The following is a 24,752-nucleotide window of genomic DNA, read 5'->3' as shown; positions in this document are numbered from 1 at the left end:
CTTGGTGGAAGTACCAGATTGTCCAATTTGTTGGTATATAGTTGTTGGTAATATTTTCCTATAATCCTTTGTATTTTTGTGGTGTTTGTTGTTACTTGTCTTTCATTTATGATTTACTTTATTTGGGCCCTCTCTTTTTTTTCTTGATGAGTCTGGTTAAGAGTCATCTATTTTTTTCTCCATCTTGTTTATCTTTTCAAAGAACCAGATCTTTTATATTTTTAAAATTTTTTTAGCTTTTATTTATTTATCTTTAGAGGGGAAGGGAAGGAGAGAGGGAGAGAAATATCAATGTATGGTTGCCTCTTGTGTGTCCCTTGCTGGGAACTGGCCTGCAACCCAGGCATGTGCCCTCACTGGGAATCAAACCGCGATACTCTGGTTTGCAGGCCCGCGCTCAATTTACTGAGCTACACCAGCCAGGGCTCATCTTTTGTATTTTTTAAAGATTCTAATTAGTTTACTTCCATTTTGATGTTTATTACTTTTTTCCTTCTACTATTTTGGGCTTTGTTTGTTGTTATTTTTCCCATTCCCTTTAGGTGTAAGGTTAGATTGTTTATTTAGGTACAAAGTTTCTTATTTCTTGAGGTGGCCTGAAATGCTATGAATTTCCATCTTAGAATTGCTTTCCCTGTGTTCCATAGGTTTTGGGTTGTTGTATTTTCATTTTCATTAGTCTCAAGATATCTTTTCATTCTTCTTTGATCTTGGATTGTTAACCCACTTATTATTTAGTAACATGTCATTTAGCCTCCATGTGTTGGTGTGTTTTTCAAGGTTGTTTTTTGTAACTGATTTCTAGTTTCATACCCTAGTGGTTGAAGAAGATGCTTGGTATGATTTCAGTCTTCTTAAATTTTTGAGATATGTCCTACCTAACATGTGGTCTATCTTAGAAAATGTTCCGTGTGCAGTTTAAAGGAATGTGTATTCTGTAGCTTTTGGGTGAAATGCTCTGAAAATATCAATTAAATTTATCTGACCTGTGTGTTCTTTTTTTTTAAATACAGATACTATTTTTTAAAGATTTTATTTATTTATCTTTTAGAGGGGAAGGGAAGGAGAGAGGGAGAGAAATATCAATGTATGGTTGCCTTTTGTGCGTCCCCTGCTGGGAACTGGCCTACAGGGAACCAGCCTACAACCTAGGCATGTGCCCTGACTGGGAATCGAACCGCGAATGTCTGGTTCGCAGGCCTGCGCTCAATCCACTGAGCTACACCAGCCAGGCTGACCTGTGTGTTCTTTAAGGCTGTTGTTTCCTTGTAGATTTTTGTCTGAAGGATATATCTATTGATGTCAGTGGGGGTGTTAAAATCCCCTACTATGACTGCTCTCTCACTTTATGTCTATCAGAATTTGCTTATATAATTAGGTGCTACTATGTTAGATATATAAAAGTTTACAAGAGTTATATTCTCTTGGACTTCTGGCCAAGATGGAGGCGTAGGTGGAACACTGTACCTGCTTGCACAATCAAGTTTAAAGACAATAAAGTTTTAGTAACAAAAATGCAGCCAAAACACAGAAAATTGAACTGTATGGAAGTCCGACAACAATGAACCGTTCATCCAGACCGGTAAGAGGGGTGGAGTCAGTGGCGAAGCAGGTCGGGGAAGAAAGAACCAACCCAGGAGCTCAGGAGCGCAGGAATGCAGAAGCGCAGGTGGCAGTTGTCAGATCCCAGGTGTGGGGTGGCTACGGGCAGACCCAGTGAGGGCGCAAGGCAGCTAGCTGAATGTGGTCACACATTTGCACGCAGATAAACCAAGCGAAAGAGCGAGCAATGACACAACTGCTGAGGCTAGGGCCCCAGCAACGGGAATTTAAGCCTAAAAGTACCAATTGAGAAAAGTTCCAGGGTCGAGGTGCTGGGAGAGGCTCCCAGCCTCACAGGAGAGTTCATTGGAGAGACCCACAGGGATCTGGAGGGTGCACAAGTCCACACACCTGGGAACCAGCACCAGAAGGGCCCAATTTGCTTGTGGGAAGCAGCAGAAGGGACAGAAATCTGAGAGAGAGCGGAACAAATGCCATTGCCCCTCTCTGACCCCACCCCCACATACAGCATCACAACCCAGCAACTGGGTTGCCCCACCCTGGTGAACACCTAAGGCTCTGCCCCTCATACGTAATTGGTGCGACCTGACCAAAACATTAGGGCTCAAGCAGAAAAAGAGCTCAAGGCCCCAGAGCCAATAAATCTAAGCGACCAAGAGATAACCAACCTTTCAGATGCACAGTTCAAAACACAGGTGATCAGGATGCTCACAGAACTGGTTGATTTTAGTCACAAATTAGAGGAACAAATGAAGGCTAAACTAATTGACATGAAGAGAAATGCACAGGAAACCAATAGTGATGGAAAGGAAATTGGGACTCAAATCAAAGGAGTGGAGCAGAAGAAGGAAAAAAATGACCAAACAGAAAAGAATGAAGGAACAAGAATTCAAAAAAATGAGGAGAGGCTTAGGAACCTCTAGGACATCTTGAAACGTTCCAAAATCCGAATTATAGTGGTATCAGAAGGGGAAGAGTAACAACCACTAGTCGAAAACTTATTTGAACAAATAATAAAGGAGAACTTCCCCAATCTGGCACAGGAAATAGACTTCTGGGAAATCCAGGAAGCTCAGAGAGTCCCAAAGAAGGTGGATCCAAGAAGGAACACTCCAAGGCACATCATCATTATATGAGCCAAGATTAAAATGAAGGAGAGAATCCTAGAAGCAGCAAGAGATAAGGGGACAGTCACCTACAAAGCAGTTCCCATCAGACTGTCAGTGGATTTCTCAAAAGAGACCTTACAGGCAATAAGGGGCTGGAAAGAAGTATTCCAAGTCATGAAATCCAAAGACCTACAACCAAGATTGATGTATCCAGCAAAGCTTTCATTTAGAATGGAAGGGCAGATAAAGCACTTCTCAGATAAGATCAAATTCAAGGAGTTCATCATCACCAAGCCCTTATTATATGAAATGTTAAAGGGACTTATCTAAGAAAAAGAAGATAAAAAAGATGAACAGTGAAAGAACAGCAAACTCACAGTTATTAAGAACCACACCTAAAACAAAAGCAAACTAAGAGGACAGCTAGATCAGGAGTGGAACCATAAAAATGGAGATCACATGGAGGGTTAGCAACAGGGGAGTGGGAGAAGGAGAAGGGGGGAGAAGGTACAGAAAATAAGTAGCATAGATGGTAGGTAGAAAATAGATAGGGGGAGGGTAAGAATAGTAGGGGAAATATAGAATCTAAAGAACTTGTGACACATAGACATAAATGAAAGGGGGAATGGTGGGGGAGGGGTGTGCAGGGTGGAGGGGAATGAAGGGGGAGAAGAGGACAACTGTAATGGCATAATCAATAAAATATATTTTTAAGAAAGAGTTATATCTTCTTGTTTTATTGATCCCTTTATTGTTATGCAATGTTATTCTTTGTGTCTTATTATAGATTTTTTAAAATTATATTTTGTTGGTATAAATATTGTTACCCCAGACTGTTCAAAATTTCCCCATGGAAATTCAAAAATTTCCATGTGCATGAAATATCTTTTTTCACCCTTTTACTTTCAGTCTGTTTGTGCTTTTCTTTCTGAGGCGGGACTCTTGTAGACTGCATATACGGAGGTCTTGTTTTCTTATCCATTTAGCCACTCTATCTTTTGACTAAAGAGTTTAATCCATTTACATTTTAGCAATTATTAATATGTATGTATTTATTGCCATTTTTCTTGATAATTATATTCCTTTCTCTCTTTCTCTTAAAAAATACCCTTTAACATTTTCTTGTAATGCTGGTTTGGTGCCTTTTAGCTTTTTCTGCCAAGAGATTTTTATTTCCTGTTCAATTTTAAATGATAGCCTTGCTGGATAGAGTAGTCTAGGTTGTAGGTCCTTGCTTTTTATCACTTTAAATATTTTATGCCAATCTATTCTGGCCTGAAATATTTCTGTTGAGAAATCAGTTGACAGTCTAGTGGGAGCTCCCCATTAGACTGTAGTTAACTCTCTTTCTTTTGCTGCTTTTAAGATTCTCTTTTTGTCTTTAACCTTTGCCATTTTAATTATAATATGTCTTATTTTGGGCCTCTTTAGGTTCATCTTGTTTGGGAGTCTCTGTTCTTCCCAGACTTGTGTGTCTTTTTCCTTCACGAGGGAAGTTTTTAGTCATTATTTCGTCACATAGGTTCTTAATCCCTTGCTCTCTTTTTTCTCCTTATGGTACCCCATATAATGTGGGTGTTATTATGCTTGACATTATCCCTGACGTCCCTTAAACTGTCCTTACTTAAAAAAACTTTTATTTTCATTTTGCTGCTTTAATTGTTTTCTTTTTTTTTGGGGGGGGGGTTACCTGGTCTTCCAAATTGCTGATTCAATCATCTGCTTCACCTAACCTGCTATTGGTTTCTTCTAAAGTATTCTTCACCTCAGATATTTTGTTCTTCATTTCTGACTGGTTCCTTTTTTATGGTTTTTATGTCTTTTTTAATGCTTGCTATCTATTTGTTTAAATTCTCACTGAGTTTATACATTTTCCCACTAAATTTCTTGAACATCCTTATAACCATTGTTTTGAGCTTTGTATCTGGTAGATTGCTTGCCTACATTTCATCTAACTATTTTTCTGGGGATTACTTCTGTTCTTTTATTTGGGTGTATTTCTTTGTCTTCTCATTTTGGCTGCCTCTCTGTATTAGTTTCAGTGTACTAGGTAGATCTGCTGTGTCTCTCAGTCTTGGTGTGGTGGCCTTATATACTTGGTGTCTTGTGAGGCTCAATGGCACAGTCTTTCTGATCACTTGAGCTAGATAACTCCAGGAATGTCCCTGTGTAGGTTAGGTGAGTGAGCCTTCCTGTTGTAATTGAGTCCTTATTGCTGTTGGCCTCCCCATGGGTGGGGTTGACCCTCAGGTTGACTGACTGCGAGGAAGACCCCGACCACAGCATATGAACTGCTGTGTGAGGGCTGACCCCATGAAGTGAAATTTGCCTCAGCAGGGTCTGGTGCCTTTCAAGATCTCCCTTTGGGAGTGCCACTTGTGGAGCTAATTGGGTGATGCTCTGATGTGGTCTGAAGCCCACTACCAGGTGTTTTGGTTCTGAAGCCTCTTGGGAGAGATTCTGATGCATTGTTTTGTGAAAACTGCCAGATTTTTAAATCAAATTTCTTTTAAGCATCTATCATAGTGGTAATCTGGCAATATTTTGTTTAGCATTTTAGGAAACTGTTATATAGTATGAGATTTACATAGATTCTCTTTTGGAGACTGTTGATAGTACCTTTGTCAGATTTTTATTTCAGCTTAGACACCATCTAATAAACTTATGTCAGGTAGGTTAGTGGGTAATAGTCACAGGTCTTCGTTTTCATCCACATTTGGTGAAACATTTCATCTGCAGCTCAGAAGATGATCTAGTGTAACTGCTTACCAAATGTGTAGGAATATAAAATTTGAATGTAGGTAAAATATATTCTGTGATGAATATATTTAAAAAATTTAATCAGAAAAGTAAGCATAACAGTCTAGAATATTTTCATCTGTGGCTTAATTACACCTAGGGGAAACTGGATGTGAATTTTAGTTTTCAATCCATCATTAAAAAGTCTGTGACATAGCTGTCTAAGCACCAGATACAGTTTTAGCCTCCATTACTCGATGTGTGGTATTTAGAATCAAAGGACTAGATCTTCACTTCTTGGATCTGATTTAACCAATCTGGTGTATGACCTTAAGTTCTGAGGGCTACACTTTGAAGATGAAATGAAAAAATATTTTTATAAAAGGGTAATTTTTGAAAAATGTGCACATAATTATAAAAAGCAGTAAGTAAACAAAGCATAGAGATCATTAGAGTTGAGGATTCATGAAGCAAGGTCCAAGACACTTTATCTGGTATTGTATAATGGAGAGAAACTAGTTCCTTTGTATTAGAAACTTGAGAAAGAAATTCTGTAGTGATGTGTTCATGGTAAAGTGTTCAAGTGAAGAAAGAATGACAATGGGATACAAAGAATTCCCGGTCTGTTACACTTGATTTGGACACTTTATTAAGCTATTTTACTAGATTAAAATTTGCTTAAAGTGATTGTGATGTCCTATTTTTTAACTTAGTTTCCATAAATACATAATAAATTCCCAAGGAATAATCTTGAGCACTAAGAAATGTTTAAAGTACAATATTCTTTTGCTGACAAACTTTTTGGTGGAAATTAGATGTACTGTTTGTTTTCTTTTTTTGTTTGGCTTCGAGCAACAATATGGATGTTGCCCCGACATCTTCCCCTGACTTCCCCACATTGTCCAGATTTCTGTTCAGGAGACTGGCTTAAAAATAGGAGCTTATCCATATGGCTAGAAATGTTTTGAATGTATAGCTTAAGACTAAGTTTGGTGGGAGAGATTTAAAATAACAGTCCTGGCAACAGAGCCCAAGTGGTGATCAGGACTATGTTTTTGCACCAAGTCCACTTAAAGTTGTACTTGCACTTAATTAAAAACTCGAAAATGCCTGACTAATGGAAACCATGCAAAATGCCATAAAATGGCAAAATGAATATCAGAAAGAAAAGGTTCTGCTAAAGAAAGATTTTGTTAGTCCACAATTTTAATGTTTATCTAGTCACCTTATACAAAAGGAAAAACTCTTGAGACTGCTCATCTTTGGGATTTCCAAATATATCCTAAATACTGCTTTTCCATAAATCACAGTTATGCCTAAACAAATGGAGTCAGAGGGTGGGACAAACTCTACAGGTGAGTGCTATCAGCTTATTCTTGACACATATTAAATCCTGTGAAATTAGACTCCAGTGGAAGTTTAAACACAGAAATGTAAAAAAAAGGAAGCCAAAATACTGAGAAGTGTGAGAAGGGGAAATAGTTTTTGTCATGGTGCTTTTCCTTCTCCCCACTTCCTAATCTGCACCCACACACACTGTCCTAGATACGGCTCAGAATTCCTAAACCCTGTACAATTGGAAGCCAATTGGTAAAAGTCAGGGCCTCCCAGGTGATGGGTACGTCCCCTCGGGTGTATTTCTCCTGAGGCTAAGGGAAAAGTAAAAAATATATAACCTTTCCCCTCAAAGCAGTTAGCTTGGTTAGCAGCATTAAATTAAAATGAGGAAACACAAATCCCAATCTCTGGCACTGAAGTAGGTAATTAGTTTGGTTCTGAAATTTAGTGAAGGATGTTTTAAGTTTTATGAGTTATTTCACATATTAACGAAGATTCTCAATGATGGCTATACTTACGACTCTCCCTAACACTTCAATGGGCTGACATGTTTCCTGCTTTAATTTCATCCGAGACTTGGTTCCTTAATTCAGAAAGAAGAATTAGACAGGAGCATCTACTGCTTATGTTGCAGTCCTCCCTTTTTCCCTGGAAGAGAGAAGGACCAGGTTTGTGATGTTCCCAGGAGGTGATTGGTTCTTAGTGCTCACAGGAGTCATCAATCCTACTTTTAGTAGTAAGACCAGAATGCTGGAGCTGCCTGTTCCCACTCCATTTTAATCAGTAATTTAAAAAGTTATTATAGAAATATTTAAAGTTACATTAGAGTTGAGAGAACCATGTAATTAACCCCCATGTATCCCACACTCAGCTTTAATAATTAACAATACTTTTAGGTAGTTTTCTGATCCACTCCTGATTTGTAGTCAGCTTTTGTCTTTCAAATTTTGGTTCTTGGAACTTTGAGTACTGCAATTAAAGGAAGGATTTGAGTGAGAAATTTAGTGTTTAATAGTAATTTAAGTCAGTCTCTTTCGGCTCTCCTCCATCTCAGGAAAAGCCGCTTGTTGTAGGGTACTAGGCAGAATTGGGAGGTTGTGCTTGTAGCTCACAGCTGTTTTTCATAACTGATCATTGTCTGGATTTCCGTGCAGGAGACTGGCTTAAAAACGAAAATGGACAAAGTACGGGCATCTAGCCTGTTCTTACTCCGCCTCATTGCTGTTTTCTAAATAGAGAGTGGTTTCCTGGTCACGCTCTGAATAGTATCTCAGGACTTCGCAAGTCTGAGATAATATTATCCCTTCCACTTCGCAAGTCCTGTTTGGAAATAGGTTGTCCATCTTTGTGAGTTTCTGGTGTTTGATATTGACTGGCTCCAGACCTCTTTTCTCACCCGGAACGTTAAGAGCCGCTTGCAAAACACTCCCAGTAGGAGAGAAACTGATGATCCACCAAAAGTGGAACGTAGGACCCTGAGCCTTGCGCTCTCCTACTTTGTTGCATCGCAAAAGCAAGAGTCCGGGGGGAAGCTTGAGGGAGGTTACTGTTCCCCAATTTGCCCCCTTCTGGATGCTTATATTGAAATCTTGGTGGCTCCTGGGATTATTCTGAGGCGCAGGAGAGACTTTAACCCTCAGCGGAGAGGTTGGAAATCGAGCACGGTATGCACCAAAGCACTAGGTTTGGGGTTGCTGTTTCCTTAAGTCTTGAAGGGCTGGTCGTTCACGGTCAAGGTTGTGCCTCTCGCCATCTCGGCCCCGCGGTTCCTCTTGGAGTTCCTCCCTCTTCCGCGGGCACTTAGTGGGGCGGTGAGTCCGAACGCCGGGGACTGGACTGAGCTCTCCAGCAGTTGGTGAGAGAAGCTCAGGGTCTCTCAGCCCTAGTTACAAGCAGTCCTCAGGCAGAGGTTATAAAGACTAAGCCCCGGGTGGCCCCGGGGAATTGTTTTGGGCTTCACCCATTAAAGGAAGATGTGTTAGATTCTCGGAGCGTCTTCCTTGCCCGCCCAGAGCCCCGCTGCCCGGGCTCGGGCGAGATCCCTGCCGCCAGCGAACGGCGAGCGCACTTCCCCACCCCGGCCGTTCGCCGGTCTCTGCACCCCTAGGCGGCGCTGCGCTCCTCCGCACCCGCCCCGCTCCCCAGACGGCGGCCAAGCCTTCCAGTCCAGCAAGTCTAGCTCCCCGCCGGCTAGTCCGGGCAATCCCGGGATTCAGAAAGCGGCAGCGGCGGCCGGCAGGCTCGGGTTCTTTACCACGGCTCGCGCTTTCCGGGAGTCCGGAGCATGGTCCCGGGTCACCGCCGGTGGAGCGAGGATGGCAACAGGGAGGATGGTGGGGTGGAGGGTGGCGGTTCTATGTTTCTGGGTCTCCTGCGGCTCCGCCGCGGGACAGCTGGAGTACTCGGTGCTGGAGGAGACTCAGCGGGGCGTAGCCGTCGGCAACGTTACTGCAGACTTGAGGCTGCCAGCAGCAGCTCTGTCCTTGCGGAACTTTCGCTTCTTTTCCAGCCACAAGGAGCTCTACTTTGGGGTGGATCTGGCCAGCGGTAGCTTGGTTGTCCTAGAGCCGGCGGACCGCGAGCATCTGTGCGGGGCCAAAGCTACTTGCGTCTTAACCTATGAGCTGGTGCTCCAGGACCCGCTGGAGCTGCACAAGATTCGCGTTCACGTCCTGGATATCAATGACAACTCACCTGTCTTCCCTGCTGGGGACGTGCAGCTGCACATCCCCGAGTTCCTGGTGCCCGGGGCCCGCTTTACTCTCCCTAGTGCCCAAGATGCCGACGGGGGAAGCAACGGGGTGCTAAGCTACAGCCTGAGCTCCAGCCAGCACTTTCGCCTGAACATGGGGTCGCGGGTCGACGGCAGCGAATACCCGGAGTTGGTTTTGGTGAAAGCTCTGGATCGTGAGGAACACGCCACCCACCGGCTGGTGCTCACCGCTCAGGACCGGGGGTGGCCTGCGCGCTCCGGAGACGCAAAGGTCACCATCATTGTGGTGGACACAAACGACAATGCCCCTATATTTGAGCGCACAGTATACCACACTAAGGTGCCAGAGACTGTGCCCAATGGGACTGTGTTATTCCGAGTTCAGGCCTCGGACCCGGACGAAGGCTCCAATGGGGAAATCCGGTATTCCTTAAGCAATAGCACGCAAGCAAAGCTTCGACACCACTTTCACGTTCACCCCAGAAATGGGGAGGTGAGGGTAGCTGCTTTACTAGGTCCTCCTGAAACGCTGTTGGAAGCATACATCGAGGCGAGGGATGAAGGCGCCTTCGGTCTAGCCAGCACCGCCAAACTGCTGGTGGAAGTGACTGACGTGAACGATCATGCCCCTGAGGTGAACCTGCTGACTCTCTCCAGTCCAGTTTCAGAGGACACCGCCCCTGGCACAGTGATTGCTCTCCTCAGTGTAAGCGATGAGGACCTTGGTCCCAATGGTAAGGTCACCTGTAGCATGTCCAATGGAGGCCCTTTTAAGCTGAAGGCTTCTTTTGACAATTACTACAGTTTGCTGACTGATGGGCCACTGGACCGGGAGCAGGTCAGCGAATACCAGGTCCTGATCACCGCCTCAGATGGAGGCTCGCCACCACTTAGCACCCGCAGGACACTGACTGTGTCAGTTGCTGATGTGAATGACAATACGCCAAGCTTTCCTCAACCAGAACAAGAACTTTTTGCGGCCGAAAACAATGGCCCTGGAGCCTCTCTAGGCCGTGTATTTGCCCAGGACCCAGACCTGGGGAAGAATGGCCTTGTCTTCTATAAACTGTCGGATCTTACCTCTGAAGGGCAGACAGCCTCTAGCTTGGTGGCAGTAGAAGCATCCAGTGGCGCTATCACTGCCAAAACTTCCTTTGACTTTGAGCGGCTCAAGGGCTTTCGCTTTCAAGTGGAAGCCCGAGATGGTGGCATTCCTCCCAGAAGTGCGTCAGTGACTATCAACTTGTTCGTGGTAGATAGGAACGACAATGCTCCAGTCATCTTGTTTCCCTTGACCAGAAATGGCTCGATCCCAGTGGAAATTGTGCCCCGCTCTGCCCAAACTGGACACTTGGTCACAAAAGTAGTGGCAGAGGATTCAGACAGCGGCTCCAATGCCTGGCTTTCCTATCACATCTCTCAGACTTCTGACTCTAGTCTTTTCCGAATTTCAGCTAATACGGGAGAGCTCTGTACAGCTCGCTTAGTTCTTCCCACTGATGCAGTCAGACAGAGGGTGGTGGTAGTGGTTCGGGATCATGGAGACCCACCACTCTCCTCCTCAGTCACGCTGGGCATGCTGTTGAGCAACTCTGCCCCTCAGGTCCTTCCAGACTTTGAAGATGCATGGGAAACAGGAGGGCACCTTTCTGCCCAGAACCTCTATTTAGTCATTGCTCTGGCCTGTATTTCTTTTTTATTTCTGGGGTGCTTACTTTTCTTTGTGTGTATCAAGTGGAGCCAGAGCCCAGGTTGTTGCTCTCAGAGCTGCTGTCTCTCTCCAGAGGAGCTGAGATATGGAAGGAACATGGCTTCGCATCCTTGCATATCATCCACCACAATAGATGTCACTACGGTTGAGAAACTTTCTCAGACCTATCTCTATCGGGCCTCCCTGGGACTTGGTTCTGGTAATAACAGTTTGCTGTGGCGTGGGGAGTGCAGTGCTGCTGACCGGAGGAACCTGGCCACTGGAGTAGGACTGGATTTGCCAATATCCTGTATTCAGATTCGGAACAGGAAAGATCACGCAAATGTCAATGCCATGGTAAGCAAATTTTATGGGATTTGATTGCCTTTACTGGGAGATGACTGCCAGGTGTTTAAAAATGTTTCTTAGATGATCCTTTGGCAACATTTAATTCACTGAGTTGAACACTCCTGCTTAGCAGACCCTTTATTAAGAATTCTTGGAGTATATAAAAAGTATTAAAAGATTGTTCCTGAACTGAAGGACATTATAGTTTATGTTTTAGAAACAAAGGTAAGGCCCTGGCTGAGTGGCTAAGTTGGTTGGAGTGTTGCCCCCGTACATCGAAAGTTTGCGAGTTTTACTCCTGGTCAGGGCACGTACCTATGTTGTGGGTTCGATCGGCAGTTGGGGTGCATGCAGGAGACAACTGATTGATGTTTCTCACACCCATGTTTCTCTCTCCTGAAATCAATAAACAAATTCTTGCATGAGGATTAAAATAAAATAGGGTAGAAATAAGGGTAAGAAATTCATACCTATTAAAGAACAGTAAAAGTAATATAAAGGTCTAAAAGTAAAAATAATAAAGCACAAAAGTTTTTGGTACCAGTAATAAATGAACCAAAATGTCTTTAAATAACTCCTTTTAGGATTTTTTTTTAAAGGAATTACTTTTATTTTTTAAATGTTTTGACTTGCAGGGATTTTGTAAAAGATTTTATTTATTTATTTTTAGAGATAGAGGAAAGGAGGGAGAAAGAGAGGTAGAGAAACATCGCTGTGCGGTTGCCTCTCACACACTCCCTACTGGGGACCTGGCCCACAACCCAGGCATGTGCCCTGACTGGGAATCAAACCGGAGACCCTTTTGTTTAGAGGCCAGTGCTCAATCCACTGACCCACCCACACCAGCCAGGGCTAAAGGAATTACTTAAAGCAAATATCTCTTCATTCAAAAAATATTTTTAGTAACAGGTATGTGTGTAAGACATTCTGATACCAAAAGTGGGAATGAAAGTATGTGAGCCCATAATACAAGCTTAAATTAATATCATGCAAAGTAAGACATTTACTCAGACTTTACAATACATGAGTAAAAATGATGAAAACCTAAAAAATGTAAAAATAAATAACAAGGGATGTTCAAAGAAGGGAGAGAGAGAACATGAGAGAACCTGTAGGCATGGAGGAGGGGCTCAGAGATGGCATTTGAATTGGTTCTTGAATGATATACCACTTCATAAAATGCAGCCATAGGCTGTACTTTACATGAATATTATTTAGGCAAAGTAGTCTTTTTTTTCTTTTTTTTTTTTTAATGAATAATGCCCTACATCATAGCTAATAGTTCCAAGCAGTGTCAGTAAGAATATAGAAATTATAAGCATCTTTCAGAAAACCTATTTATAGAGACAGAAGGATGATGGCATTGTGTATAGGATCTGACAACCCTTTTTTGTGTGTTTTACTTCATGTTTCCCAAGAAAAAAGAGTGATTATTATGTCAGGAACATGGGTGTGTTCAAAGGTTAACTTACCATTCAAAGTCCATTCAACTTGAATTTAATGTTCTTATTATTTTAGAAGCCAGTATACTTATAAATAAGTACCATATTTGAAAGTAATGCATCTAATAAAAGTTAAATTATTCAAATACTCCAATTTATCCATAGTGGCCCTTGGCATTTCAAAACTTTTTGAATGGCCCTGAGCAGGGTGGCTCAGTTATCTGGGCACCATTCTGCGAAGCAAAAGGTCTCTGGTTCGATTCCTGGTATAAAGAAATTAATATATATGAGACGTGGGTAAAGTAAGTTTTATAAATCTGAAGTATTTATAATTCACACAGGCACTTATTATTTACTTTTTCCTGTCCGATTGCTTATTGATCCAACCTTGATTCTTTAGGAAAAAATGTCATTGAATGCCTTAATAACAATTACAGAATTTTAGAAATAAAATACTTATTGCTCAAATTTTATACAACAAAAGCCCTTTGAAAAGGGTATCATTTTATAATAATTTTAACTGTGTGCCTGAGTCGTACAGAGTCATGTTGATGCATGTGTTTATATTTTGTTCACATTCTAAGCTCTTCTGTCATATTTTAGTTTATAGTGCATTTTAACACAGTTTACAGTACTAAAATCTATCAGTTTAAGCAACTTAGAAAAACATTCACATCCATCTCTCTCGTGTTGATAATATTTAACAGATATAATAAAAACTGGTTCACTGGGCAGCAACCAGGCAGCATGTGTCTCATGTCGATTTTTCCTCTTAAGATTTTTGGTGGACACTGTCAGTGTGATCTTTATTCCCATGTCTCTGGTTATATTTTGCTTGCTGGTTTTTTTTGTTGATTAGGTTCCACTTATAGGTGAGATCATATGTTATTTGTCTTTCACCTCCTGGCTTATTTCTAGAGAGGAGAAGGGAGAGGGATAATGGGGGATAGAAGGGAAATGGTCAAGTCAAGGAACACGCAAAAGCACCCATGGGCAAGACATTGGTCGGGGTGCGGGGGGATTGAATGTGGAAGGTTGGGGGAGGGTAGGGAGAATAATTGAGGAAAAGTGGGGAAAACTGTGATTGAACAGCAATAAAAATTTTAAAAAGATTTTTGGTGGACAATTTAACTTCTTTAGATTGTTATCTAAGATGGTACCTCTGAGATATAAAGTTCTACTTAGCACTTAACATTAATTTCATTGAAAAAATGTTTAGATAATATTTCTGTAGCAAACTGTTGAGGTATACAACTGACTTTATGAAATATTCCACGTGAAAATGATAATTTAAATATACTGGTGTTATTTTAGTGAACGGTTATTCTCAGACAACTTGCTTTGGCCAGGATACATAGCACACAAGATATTCCCCCTTAGCAGCGTCATTTATCAACAGTTATAGAATGTTTTCTGCATTCTAGGTGTTTTTATTTGTTAATACATATTCCATAAGTAGACTTTTCCAAAGGCTAATTAGATGTTTCTTTACATTTACTTTGACTTTGAAGCTGGTAACCACACTGAAAAACTTTAGAGCGCTGTAACTAAGGAAGCTTTCATGGCATATGAAATACATACAGATTTTTTAAAAAGCACCATGTAGACAGTAAAATAATATTTGTTGTATAATAGAGAGGTTTCAAATATTGAAAAGGAAATAAAAGAGCATTATATAACTTTAAATGGAAAAGCAATGCCTGGGAAATGTATGAGTGGGAAAGTTTTAACAACATGTTTGATAATGTTCGCGACCTACTGATCTTTGTTGCCTTTAGTATTTTCAGTTAGAGGGAAACAATATTATTTCAGAGACTAAAAACACTTAGCTGTATTGGGATTAAGGTGAATTAAATTGATACAAGGTTTTTACATTGCTCAAATGCACATGACGTGAATATCATAAGTAACACTTGGCAGAACGTCAAGTGAATATGGATGAGTCCAGGGTTTTGACTGAAGTATTGCAGGAAGTTAGGAATTTGCGGGTAAGAATCATTCTTAAAAACCTAAGCTAAATAATAAAGGTGGTTGCTCATTTTGTTCCTAATTCTAATTTATGAAATGAGAATGGTTCAGGATATAAATAAACTTCATGTCTCTCTTATACGCATTTGTGGAAAAGAATTAGGATAATGATTCCTTCCTTAAGCTATAAATGCAGGTCATTATTTATTCAGCTGGAACATGTCTTGGAATCCAGGAATAAGTACATGGTCACACAGTCTCTTGAGCTGCAAGAAAAGAGAAACACCTTTGTACTGCATCCCAAATTCTTAGCTGTTCCCAGAGCCACCTGGTTGCCAACTACACATATACTATTTTCATAGCATAGCTCTGTGACATACCCTCAGAAATGTTCTCTCTGAATTCAGGTACATTATGCTTATTCTTTAGTATCTTTGAGCAAAGATTACAGCTGTTTCGTTTAGACTCAAAATGATGTTCATACAAAATAAAAGCAACCAATTAAGACATCTTAATGGTGGGTTTTTGCATGTATATTCATCACTTGAGATTGCCTTGTTGTTTTTCTTTCTTGTGAGGACTTGATGTGCTGGCCCTATTAAACAAGTTAGAAGTTTTTCTCTCCCTTTTTCTCTTCTCTGAAGGACATATTTGCCAAGATTGGTGATATTTCTTTATAAAGTATTCAGCAGTATTCACTAGTGATGCTTTTTGTTCCTTAAATCTTCTTTGTAGGAAAGCTTTAAATCATATCACATTACTTTATTAGTAATAAAATTATTCATATTTTTATTATTTCATTTTTGGAAATTCTGTTTTTCCAGAAATATGTTAATTTCATCTAAACTATATTTCATATATTTTGGTATAAAATTGTTCATAATGTCATTCTGTAATCTTTTAACATTTGGGGATCCATAGTGATAGTTCCCTCTTCAATTCTGATGTTATCGTCACCTCTCCTTTTTCCTGACTAGACTTGGAAGCAACCATTTATTAATTATATTATGCTTTCAAGGACCAACTTTTTTGGTTTTGGGGATTCTCTCTTCTTGTATATCTGCTTTCTATTTCATTGATCTCTGCTTTTTTTCTTTCCTTATATTTTCTTTGTATTCAATTTGCTATTTGTTTTGTTTTCTAGCTTCTTGTTTAGCTTACTGACTTTCAAGTTTTGGTGTTTTTTTTTAAGATTTTATTTATTTATCTTTAGATGGGAAGGGAAGGAGAAAGGGAGAGAATATCAATGTATGGTTGCGTCTCATGGGTCCCCTGCTGGGAACTGGCCTGCAACACAGGCATGTGCCCTGACTGGGAATCGGACCGCGATCCTCTGGTTCGGGTCCGCGCTCAGTCCACTGAGCTACACCAGCCAGGGCAGTTTTACTGTTTCTAATGTATGGATTTAACGGTGAAAAATTTCCAGTAAGTGTAGTATTAGATGCTTCACATAAGTCTTTTAAAAATTTTAACTGAAGTATGACATAAATAAAGGTTCATTGATCAAAAAGTGTATGGCTTGATCCAACACTCAGGGAAGGAACTACCACAGAGGTAAAGAAGAGGGTTACAAGCACCTTTAACCCCCTCAACCTTCCCCTATAATTACTCCCTCCTGAAATATGACTATTATTATGAGTTCCAACACCATAGACATAGAATTGTGCGGTATGATTGTGTTTTTCTGTCTGGCTCTTTTCAGTCAGTATTATGTCTGTGTGAAGTGTTGATGCACACACAGCATCCAGGCTGCTATGTGTAGCAACACTTCATTCATTAAATTGCTGTGTATGGCATTGTATGAATATATCTCAGTTTATTTATCCATTTTATGTTAATCTTTATAGTTTTCTTTTTTTTTGCTGTTGTGAACGGTTTTGCTATGAACATTTTTCTCATGTCGTTGGCGCACATATATTTGCATTTCTATTGGATATGTAGCTAGCAGTGGGAATTGTTTGACTATTAGGTGTGAGTATGTCAGCTTTGATAGGTATTGCCAACAGTTTCCCAAATTAGCTGTTCCAATTTACTCTCCTACCAGCAGTACTTGAGAGTTCCCATTACTCCTCATTCTCATTATACTCAGCATCATCCATCAGCCTTTAAAATTTTCATCATTATAGTGGTATGTACTAGTATCTCATTTTTTTAGTTCTAGTTTTGTGTTATTTCTTCATGCAATATAATAATTTAATACTGAACACTTTACATAAGTGCCTGTTAAGAGGCTACTACCATTCATCCCTTCCTTACATTATATGCTTTTTATATTTATTGTTGTTCTATTAAAGTTGTCCCAATTTTTCCCCCTTCACTCTCCTCCACCCAGCCCACCCCCCACCTCCCACAGTTAGTCCCCACCGTTTCCCTGTCCATGTGGGTCATTATATACTTTTCTTTTAAAAAATATTTTTCAATTTACTTTTAAAGAGGGGAAGGCAGGGAAAAAGAGAGAGAGAGAGAAGCATTGGTGTGTGGTTGCCTCTTATCAACCCCATCCGGGGACCTGGTCCACAACCCAGGTGTGTGCCCTGACTGGGAATTGAACCCAAGACTCTTTGCTTCACAAGCAGGCACTCAGTCCACTGAGCCACACCAGCCAGGGGCATGATATGCTTTTCTAAAAGTCAGGTTTATCATTGTTTGGGAAATATTTGTTCACAGACCTATACAGATCTTGGAAAAGTAGACACATTTTATTATATGGTAACAAAAATATCACATCTGTCAATACCACTACTGACCTCACGAAACAGACTTTTTGTGTTGGGAAATAGCAAGCTCACAGTGGTGGACACAGGTCTTGCAAAATTATAATTCTCACTCAAAATCTTAAATGTCATTATTTGCAGCAAATACTTTCAGTTTTCCTTGCAGTGACGGACTCACTTAATTCATTAAAAAAAATTAAGGTACCACTTTTATTTTTCTCATGTTTTTATTGTCATTCAAGTGCAGTTGTCTTTATTTCCCCCCACCATCATTTAATTCACTGTAAAGAGAATGTCTGTTTTCTGCTATTAAAAATACTCAGGTTCATCTTGTAAATTTCCTGTGTCAGACCTGGAGTCAACTGTTCTCGAAGAATCCTTCTGTTCCTTTTTATGGGAGACAATATTTAGAGATAGAACCTTCTGTTCTTTTTTATGGGGGACAATATTTAGAGATAGAATCTGGACAGTAAGTACACTTATTGCTACAGAGTTGAGTCAGTGTTTCTAGATATTTTCAGTTACTCTGCATTTTAAAAAAGATTTATACATCACAAAGTCAATTCTAATCTTTCCAAGTTAAGCGCTATAAAGTGTTTACCTAATTTCATCAGTCTTCCATTTGAATCTCTTTTTCCCCACAACAAAAATCCTGCTTTGCATTTACATCAGTTTAATTACTCATTGTTACCCCACACTACTCAAACAATAGACTTTTAGAAAAGAATACCAGCACCACACCACCAGTATGATTACAGTAACATTTTAATATTTTTGCCATCCTGTTTATTTTTAGGTCATATCTCACTGGGCACGTATGGTACAAATTATTGTATTTTAAAGTATTTTGGAATCGTTCATCTCTGCACAGTTAAGCCACCAACTACATACAAAGTTAGGTTCATTTTTTTCAAATTCCTTTCACATTTAGGCTTGCTTTTTAGAACAATTTTAACATATTTTTTAGATTTTATTTATTTATTTTCAGAGAGAAGGAAAGGGAGGGAGAAAGAGAGGGAGAGAAACATTGATGTGCAAGAGAAGCATCAGTTGGCTGCCTCTTGCACACCCCCAACTGGGGACCCAGACATGTGCCCTGACAGGGAATCAAACTGGCGACCTTTTGGTTTGCAAGCAGGTGCTCAAACCACTGAGCCACACCAGGCAGGGCTAATTTTTAGTAGTTCTGTGAAATATTTACATGGTTCTATAATAAATTTATAAAACAAAGTGTATTTAGAGAAATCTACTATCCTTGTTCCTTCGCTCTAGTCCTTCTCTCCTCTTATAGACAATCTCATTTTATTATTTATCCTTTTACTATTCATTTTTTAATGTAAACATACATATAGAAAATGTAAGCAAATATATATGTGTGTCTATCTTCTGCTTTTAAAATGAATTTTAAGATACAATACACATTCCTTCCAATTTTGATTTTCACTTAAAAATATGAATTTATGACCACCCCATGGTAGTACAATATATAGAATATTCCTTGTTTCTTAATGTATTTGATTAATAGAAGCTCCTAATTTTAATGAGATCCAATTTATCAGTATTTTATTTTTTACTTAGCACTCTTTTTGTCCTTTTTAAAGAAAATGTAGTCTGCTTCAAGGTCATGAAGATATATCCTATGTTATATTCTAGAACACTGTTGTCCAGTAGAAACTTCTTATATGTTGGAAGTATTCTATTCCTGAATTTATGTAGGACATATGGCTACTGAACACTTAAAATGTTGCTAGTTGAATCTGTGGGACTGAATTTTTCATTTTTTTAAAATGTTTTAGTATATTTGTTCTGTTCCATTGCTCCAGTTTTCCTCTTTTTAAAAAAAAAATATTTTATTATTTATTTATCTTTAGAGGGGAAGGGGGGGAAGGAGAGAGGGAGAGAAATTGTTTCCTGGGACTCTGAGAGGTGGGGCATTTAATAACATTAAGCTTAAGTTTAAATAACAATATCTGATTGTTGGTTGCATAGTTCCAGCAGACGTCTTGTTTTAACTTGCACATTTAGATTCTTAAATCCACCTGAAAGTGTTTTTTTCTTTTCAGTAGGGTGTAATGTAGGAGCTGAGATTCATTTTTTTTCTATGTGTAAATCGAGTTGGATTTTCTACATACACAATGCCATTTAATAAAAAGACTAATTTTTTCTCACTACTCTGCAATGCTACTTACATCATAAAGCAAGTGACTGTTTCAGGACTTGATTCTGTTTCATCCTTAAGCCATGCCATCCTGTGTTAGAGTAGCTTTTAATATTTACTGACGTACAATGTATAAGTTCTTTCACTTCGTTCTTCTGCTTCAAGATTAATTTAGCTTAAGATTAATGTTTGGCCTTTTGCACTTCTATGTATATTGTGGAATCAGTTTGTCAATTTCTACCAAAAAAACCTGCTTAGATTTTAATTGGTATTATATTAAATTTATAGAAAATACAGGGCATATTGACATATTTTATTTGGATTTGATATATAATCTGTAAAAATATGGAGTTTATTGACATAATGGCATTATATATCCATAAACATCTTTTACAGTAACATGGTATATTCTTCCATTTATTTTACTTATTTTCTTTCAGTGTTTATGTGTTTGTGTGAGTGTGTGTAGAGAGGTATTGAATAACTTTCATGAGCTATTTTGATACTATTTAAAATTTCTCATTTTATATTTTGTTTTTGTTGCAGGTATACAGATATAAAATAGATTTTTATATAACTCTATATCCAGGGTTCTTGCTAAATTTATTTTAAAAGCTCACATTTTTAGGACTTATGCCAAGATGGAGGCATAGGTGGAGACGTCGTGCTTTCTCACACAACCAAGTTTAGAGACAACAAAATATTAGCAACAGAAAACACAGCCAGAACACAGAAAATTGAACTTTTTGGAAGTCCGATAACAACGAATTCTTCAGCCTGAAGGGTGAAACCAGCAGCTGGTGGAGCGGGGTTGTACAGGAAAACTTGGTCAGATGGACTCAGGCATGCAGATCCCAGGTGTGGGGTTGCAAAGGGCTGACCCAGTGAGTGACCTAGAGAGCGTGACCCAGTGAGCGACTGGCAGATCCAGCGAGGGTGAAGGGCCACGGGTTGACTGTGCTGGTGCATTCCTGTGCAGATAGACCAGTGAGGGAGTGGGCAATGAGACGAGACTGAGCGGGTCCCAGCAACGGGAGGCAGCAGAGACGCCTGCCATTTCCCGGCTCTGACCCTGCCCCCACATACAGCGTCACAACCCAGCAACCCCGCCCTAGAGGCCCTGCCCCGCCCCTAAGGCTCCGCTCCTCATACTTAATGGGTGGGAACAGACCAAAAATGACTTAAGAAGATATCAAAGCCCCAGAGCCCATAAATCTAAGTGATGAAGAAATAGCAAAACTTTCAGATGCACATTTCAAAACACTGGTGATCAGGATGCTCACAGAACTGGTTGATTTTAGTCACAAATTAGAGGAACATATGAAGGCTAAACTAATTGAAATGAATGGCAATGCACAGGAAACCAATAGCAATGGAAAGGAAACTGGGACTCAAATCAAGGGAGTGGACCAGAAGGAGGATAAAAATGACCAACCAGAAAAGAATGAAGAAACAAGAATTCAAAAAAATGAGGAGAGGCTTAGGAACCTCCAGGACATCTTGAAACGCTCCAACATCTGAATTATAGGGGTACCAGAAGGGAGAAAGGAATAGACACCAGTGGAAAACTTATTTGAACAAATAATAAAGGAGAATTTCCCCAATCTGGCAAAGGAAATAGACTTCCAGGAAATCCAGGAAGCTCAGAGAGTACCAGAGAAGTTGGACCCAAGAAGGAACACACTAAGACACATCATAATTATATTAGCCAAGATTAAAATGAAGGAGAGAATCCTAGAAGCAGCAAGGGCTAAGGGGACAGTCACCTACAAAGGAGTTCCCATCAGACTGTCAGCTGATTTCTCAAAAGAGACCTTACAGGCAAGAAGGGGCTGGAAAGAAGTATTCCAAGTCATGAAATCCAAAGACCTACAACCAAGATTGCTCTATCCAGCAAAGCTTTCATTTAGAATGGAAGGGCAGATAAACTGCTTCTCAGATAAGATCAGATTGAAGGAGTTCATTATCACCCAGCCCTTATTATATGAAATGTTAAAGGAACTTACCTAAGAAAAAGAAGATAAAAAAGATGAACAGTGAAAGGACAGCAAACGCACAGTTATCAACAACCACATCTAAAACAAAAGCAAGCTAATAGGACAGCTAGATCAGGAGCAGAACCATAGAAATGAAGATCTCATGGAGGGTTAGCAACAGGGGAGTGGGAGGAGAAGGGGGGAGAAGGTACAGAAAATAAGTAGCATAGATGGTAGGTAGAAAATAGGGGGGAGGGCAAGAATAGTATGGAAAATATAGAATCCAAAGAACTTGAGACACATGGTCATAAACTAAAGGGGGGGAATGGTAGAGGTGGGGAGGTGCAGGGTGGAGGGGAATGAAGGGGGGGAATAGAACAACTGTAATGTCATAATCAATAAAATCAAAATTTAAAAAAATCAAAATTAAAAAAATAAAAGCTCACATTTTTATATATTATTTTGTATTTTCTACATGTACTGTGATGCCATCTCCACATGTTATTTTTATTTATTTATTTACTTTCTAATCATATTGTTTTCTTGTTTTATGGTTTTGTGGCATTGTTGAGTTGAAATGATGGTAATAGGTAATTTTGTCTTATTCCTGATCTCAGAAAGAAAGCTTTAAATATTTAATATCAAATCTATTTTTTTGATATTTTTTCAGAGACCTTTTATCAGGTAAAGGAAATTTTTTTCCCTTTCTAATTTACTAAGAGTTTTAAAAATCATAAATGGATGTGAAATTTATCCTGTTTTAATGTTTATTGAGGTACTCATATAATTTTATCCTTTCATTTATTCAAATTATGTATTATATTAGTTGATTTATTAATAATAACCCAATCTTGCATCCTTGGAGTAAACCCCACTTTGTAGTGATGGATTATCCTTTATATTATTGAATTTAGTTTTCTAAATTTTGGCTTAGAATTTAAAAAATTTGTGTTTATAACAGAAATTGGCTTGTAATTTTTATTCTTGTAACATTTATGTCAGAGTTTCTTATCATAGCTATGTTGTTCTCATGTAAGTAAGTTGAGAAATACTACCTTTTTTTCACTGACTTGAAAAGTTTTTGTAAATTAGTATTCTTTTCCCCATAAACGTTTACAAGAATTAAGAATAAAGCTTTAGTGCTGGTTGGCATGGCTCAGTGGATTAAGTGCATGTCTGCAAACCAAAGGGTTGCTGGTTCCATTCCCATTTAGGGCACACGCCTGGGTTTTGGGCCAGGTCCCCATTAGGAGGCGCTGGAGAGGCAACCACATGTTGATGTTTTTCTCCCTATCTTTCTTGCTCCCTTCCCCTCTCTAAAAATAAATAAATAAAATCTAAAAATAGCCCTGGCTGGTGTAGCTCAGTGGATTGAGTGCAGGCCTGCAAACCAAACAACCAAAGTTCAATTCCCAGTCAGGGCACATGCCTGGGTTGCAGGCCAGTTCCCAGCAGGGGACGCATGAGAGGCAACCATACATTGATATTTCTCTCCCTCTCTCCTTCCCTTCCCCTCTAAAGATAAATTTTTTTAAATATAAAAATAAAAAAATAAAGCCTTAAAATATTTTAATTATAAATTTAATATCTACAATAGTATAGAAATATACAGGTCTATGTTTCTAGTTATATCAGTTTGGTTAATTCTGTTTCTAATAAATTTGTGCATTTAATTTAAATTTTATAATGTATAAACTTAAAGTTCACAATATTTCTTATTTTAATACTGTAGGTACCATAGTGATTTTTTTACATTCCTCATACTGGTATTTTCTAATTTCTCTTGCTTTTGGTGTAAGTTTTGCCATAGATTTATTGGTTTTATTAGTTTTTTTTCTTCCCAATGAGCCATCTTTTGACCACTGGGATAAATAAGACACATTTCCTTTAAATTAGCAATAATAAGACTAATGACTAAGTTCTCGAGGAAGAAAGTAGAAGCCAAAAAACAATAAAGTGACATCTTCAAAAGGCTTAAAGAAAATATCTGCAAACCTAGAATTTTATACCCAGCAAAAATATCCTTCAAAAAAAAGAAAGCAGATAAAAACGATACTATTTTCAGCCCTGGCTGGTGTAGCTCAGTGGATTGAGTACAGGCTGCAAACCAAAGGGTCGCCAGTTTGATTCCAGTCAGGGCCCATGCGTGGGTTGCAGGCCAGGTCCCCAGTGGGGGCCACATGAGAGGCAACCATACATTGGTGTTTCTCTAACTCTTTCTCCTTCCCTTTCCCTCTCTCTATAAATAAATAAATAAGTAAGTAAGTAAATAAATAAAATCTTTTAAAAAACTATTTTCACATGAACCAAAAATGAGGAACTGCATCCCAAGCAGATCTGTAGTGAGAAAAATAGTAAGAGATTTCTTTAAGTATATGGAAAATTTTCCCAGGTGGAAGCATAAAGATGTAGAAAGGAAGGAAGGAGGGAGGGAAAGAAGCGGGCAGAGAGGGAAGGAAGGGAAGAAAGAAGGAAGCAGAAGAAGTAATGTATTCACTGAACAAGATAACCATAATATATAGAATTTAAAATATAAAAAGAACTGAAATATATTAAAGCAATAACATATGAGTATGATGAGAGGTGAGTAGAGTTAAAAGATTTTAAGGCCATTGAATCATTGCATTGTCCTGAAAGTAGTAAAAGTAAACATTTATGTTAGACTTTAAGTCAAGAATGCATGTTTTATCTTCTAGGGTAATCCATTTAAAATGTTAGAAGAGCCCTGGCTGGTGTAGCTCAGTGGATTGAGCATGGGCCTACGAACTAAAAGATTGTGGTTTGATTCCCCGTCAGGGCACTTGCCTGGGTTGCTGGCCAGTTCCCAGCACCAGAAGCAACCATACATTGATATTTCTCTCCTTCTCTCCTTCCCTTCCCTTCTAAAGATAAATTTTTTAAAAATGTTAGAAGAATGTGTAACCCATAAGTTAATAATGAAGAGAAAATAGAATATAAGATTCCTAATCTAAAAGAGGAAAGAAAGGGAAAAAG

General features: G+C 39.3%; 2 protein-coding genes across 2 annotated transcripts in view; both read left to right on the top strand.

The window, feature by feature from the left end:
• LOC119051116 (protocadherin alpha-8-like) overlaps positions 1 to 9,320 on the top strand; it is a 72,593-nt gene extending 63,273 nt beyond the window's left edge. Inside the window, 1 exon segment of the mRNA XM_053666465.1 lies at positions 9,259 to 9,320. Coding sequence (XP_053522440.1) covers positions 9,259 to 9,300 — 42 coding nt within the window. The 3' untranslated portion in view covers positions 9,301 to 9,320.
• The window catches only part of LOC119051041 (protocadherin alpha-C2), a 74,998-nt gene continuing 59,325 nt past the window's right edge, over positions 9,080 to 24,752 (top strand). The window contains exon 1 of the mRNA XM_037147619.2: positions 9,080 to 11,509. Coding sequence (XP_037003514.2) covers positions 9,080 to 11,509 — 2,430 coding nt within the window. The remainder of the gene's footprint in view (positions 11,510 to 24,752) is intronic.

The sequence above is a fragment of the Artibeus jamaicensis genome, unplaced genomic scaffold (genome assembly GCF_021234435.1).
Source record: "Artibeus jamaicensis isolate MK-2021 breed Jamaican fruit bat unplaced genomic scaffold, CSHL_Jam_final contig_456, whole genome shotgun sequence".
Classification (NCBI taxonomy): domain Eukaryota; kingdom Metazoa; phylum Chordata; class Mammalia; order Chiroptera; family Phyllostomidae; genus Artibeus; species Artibeus jamaicensis.
Note: the sequence above shows the minus strand (reverse complement) of the source record. Positions and strands in the feature narration are given on the sequence as shown.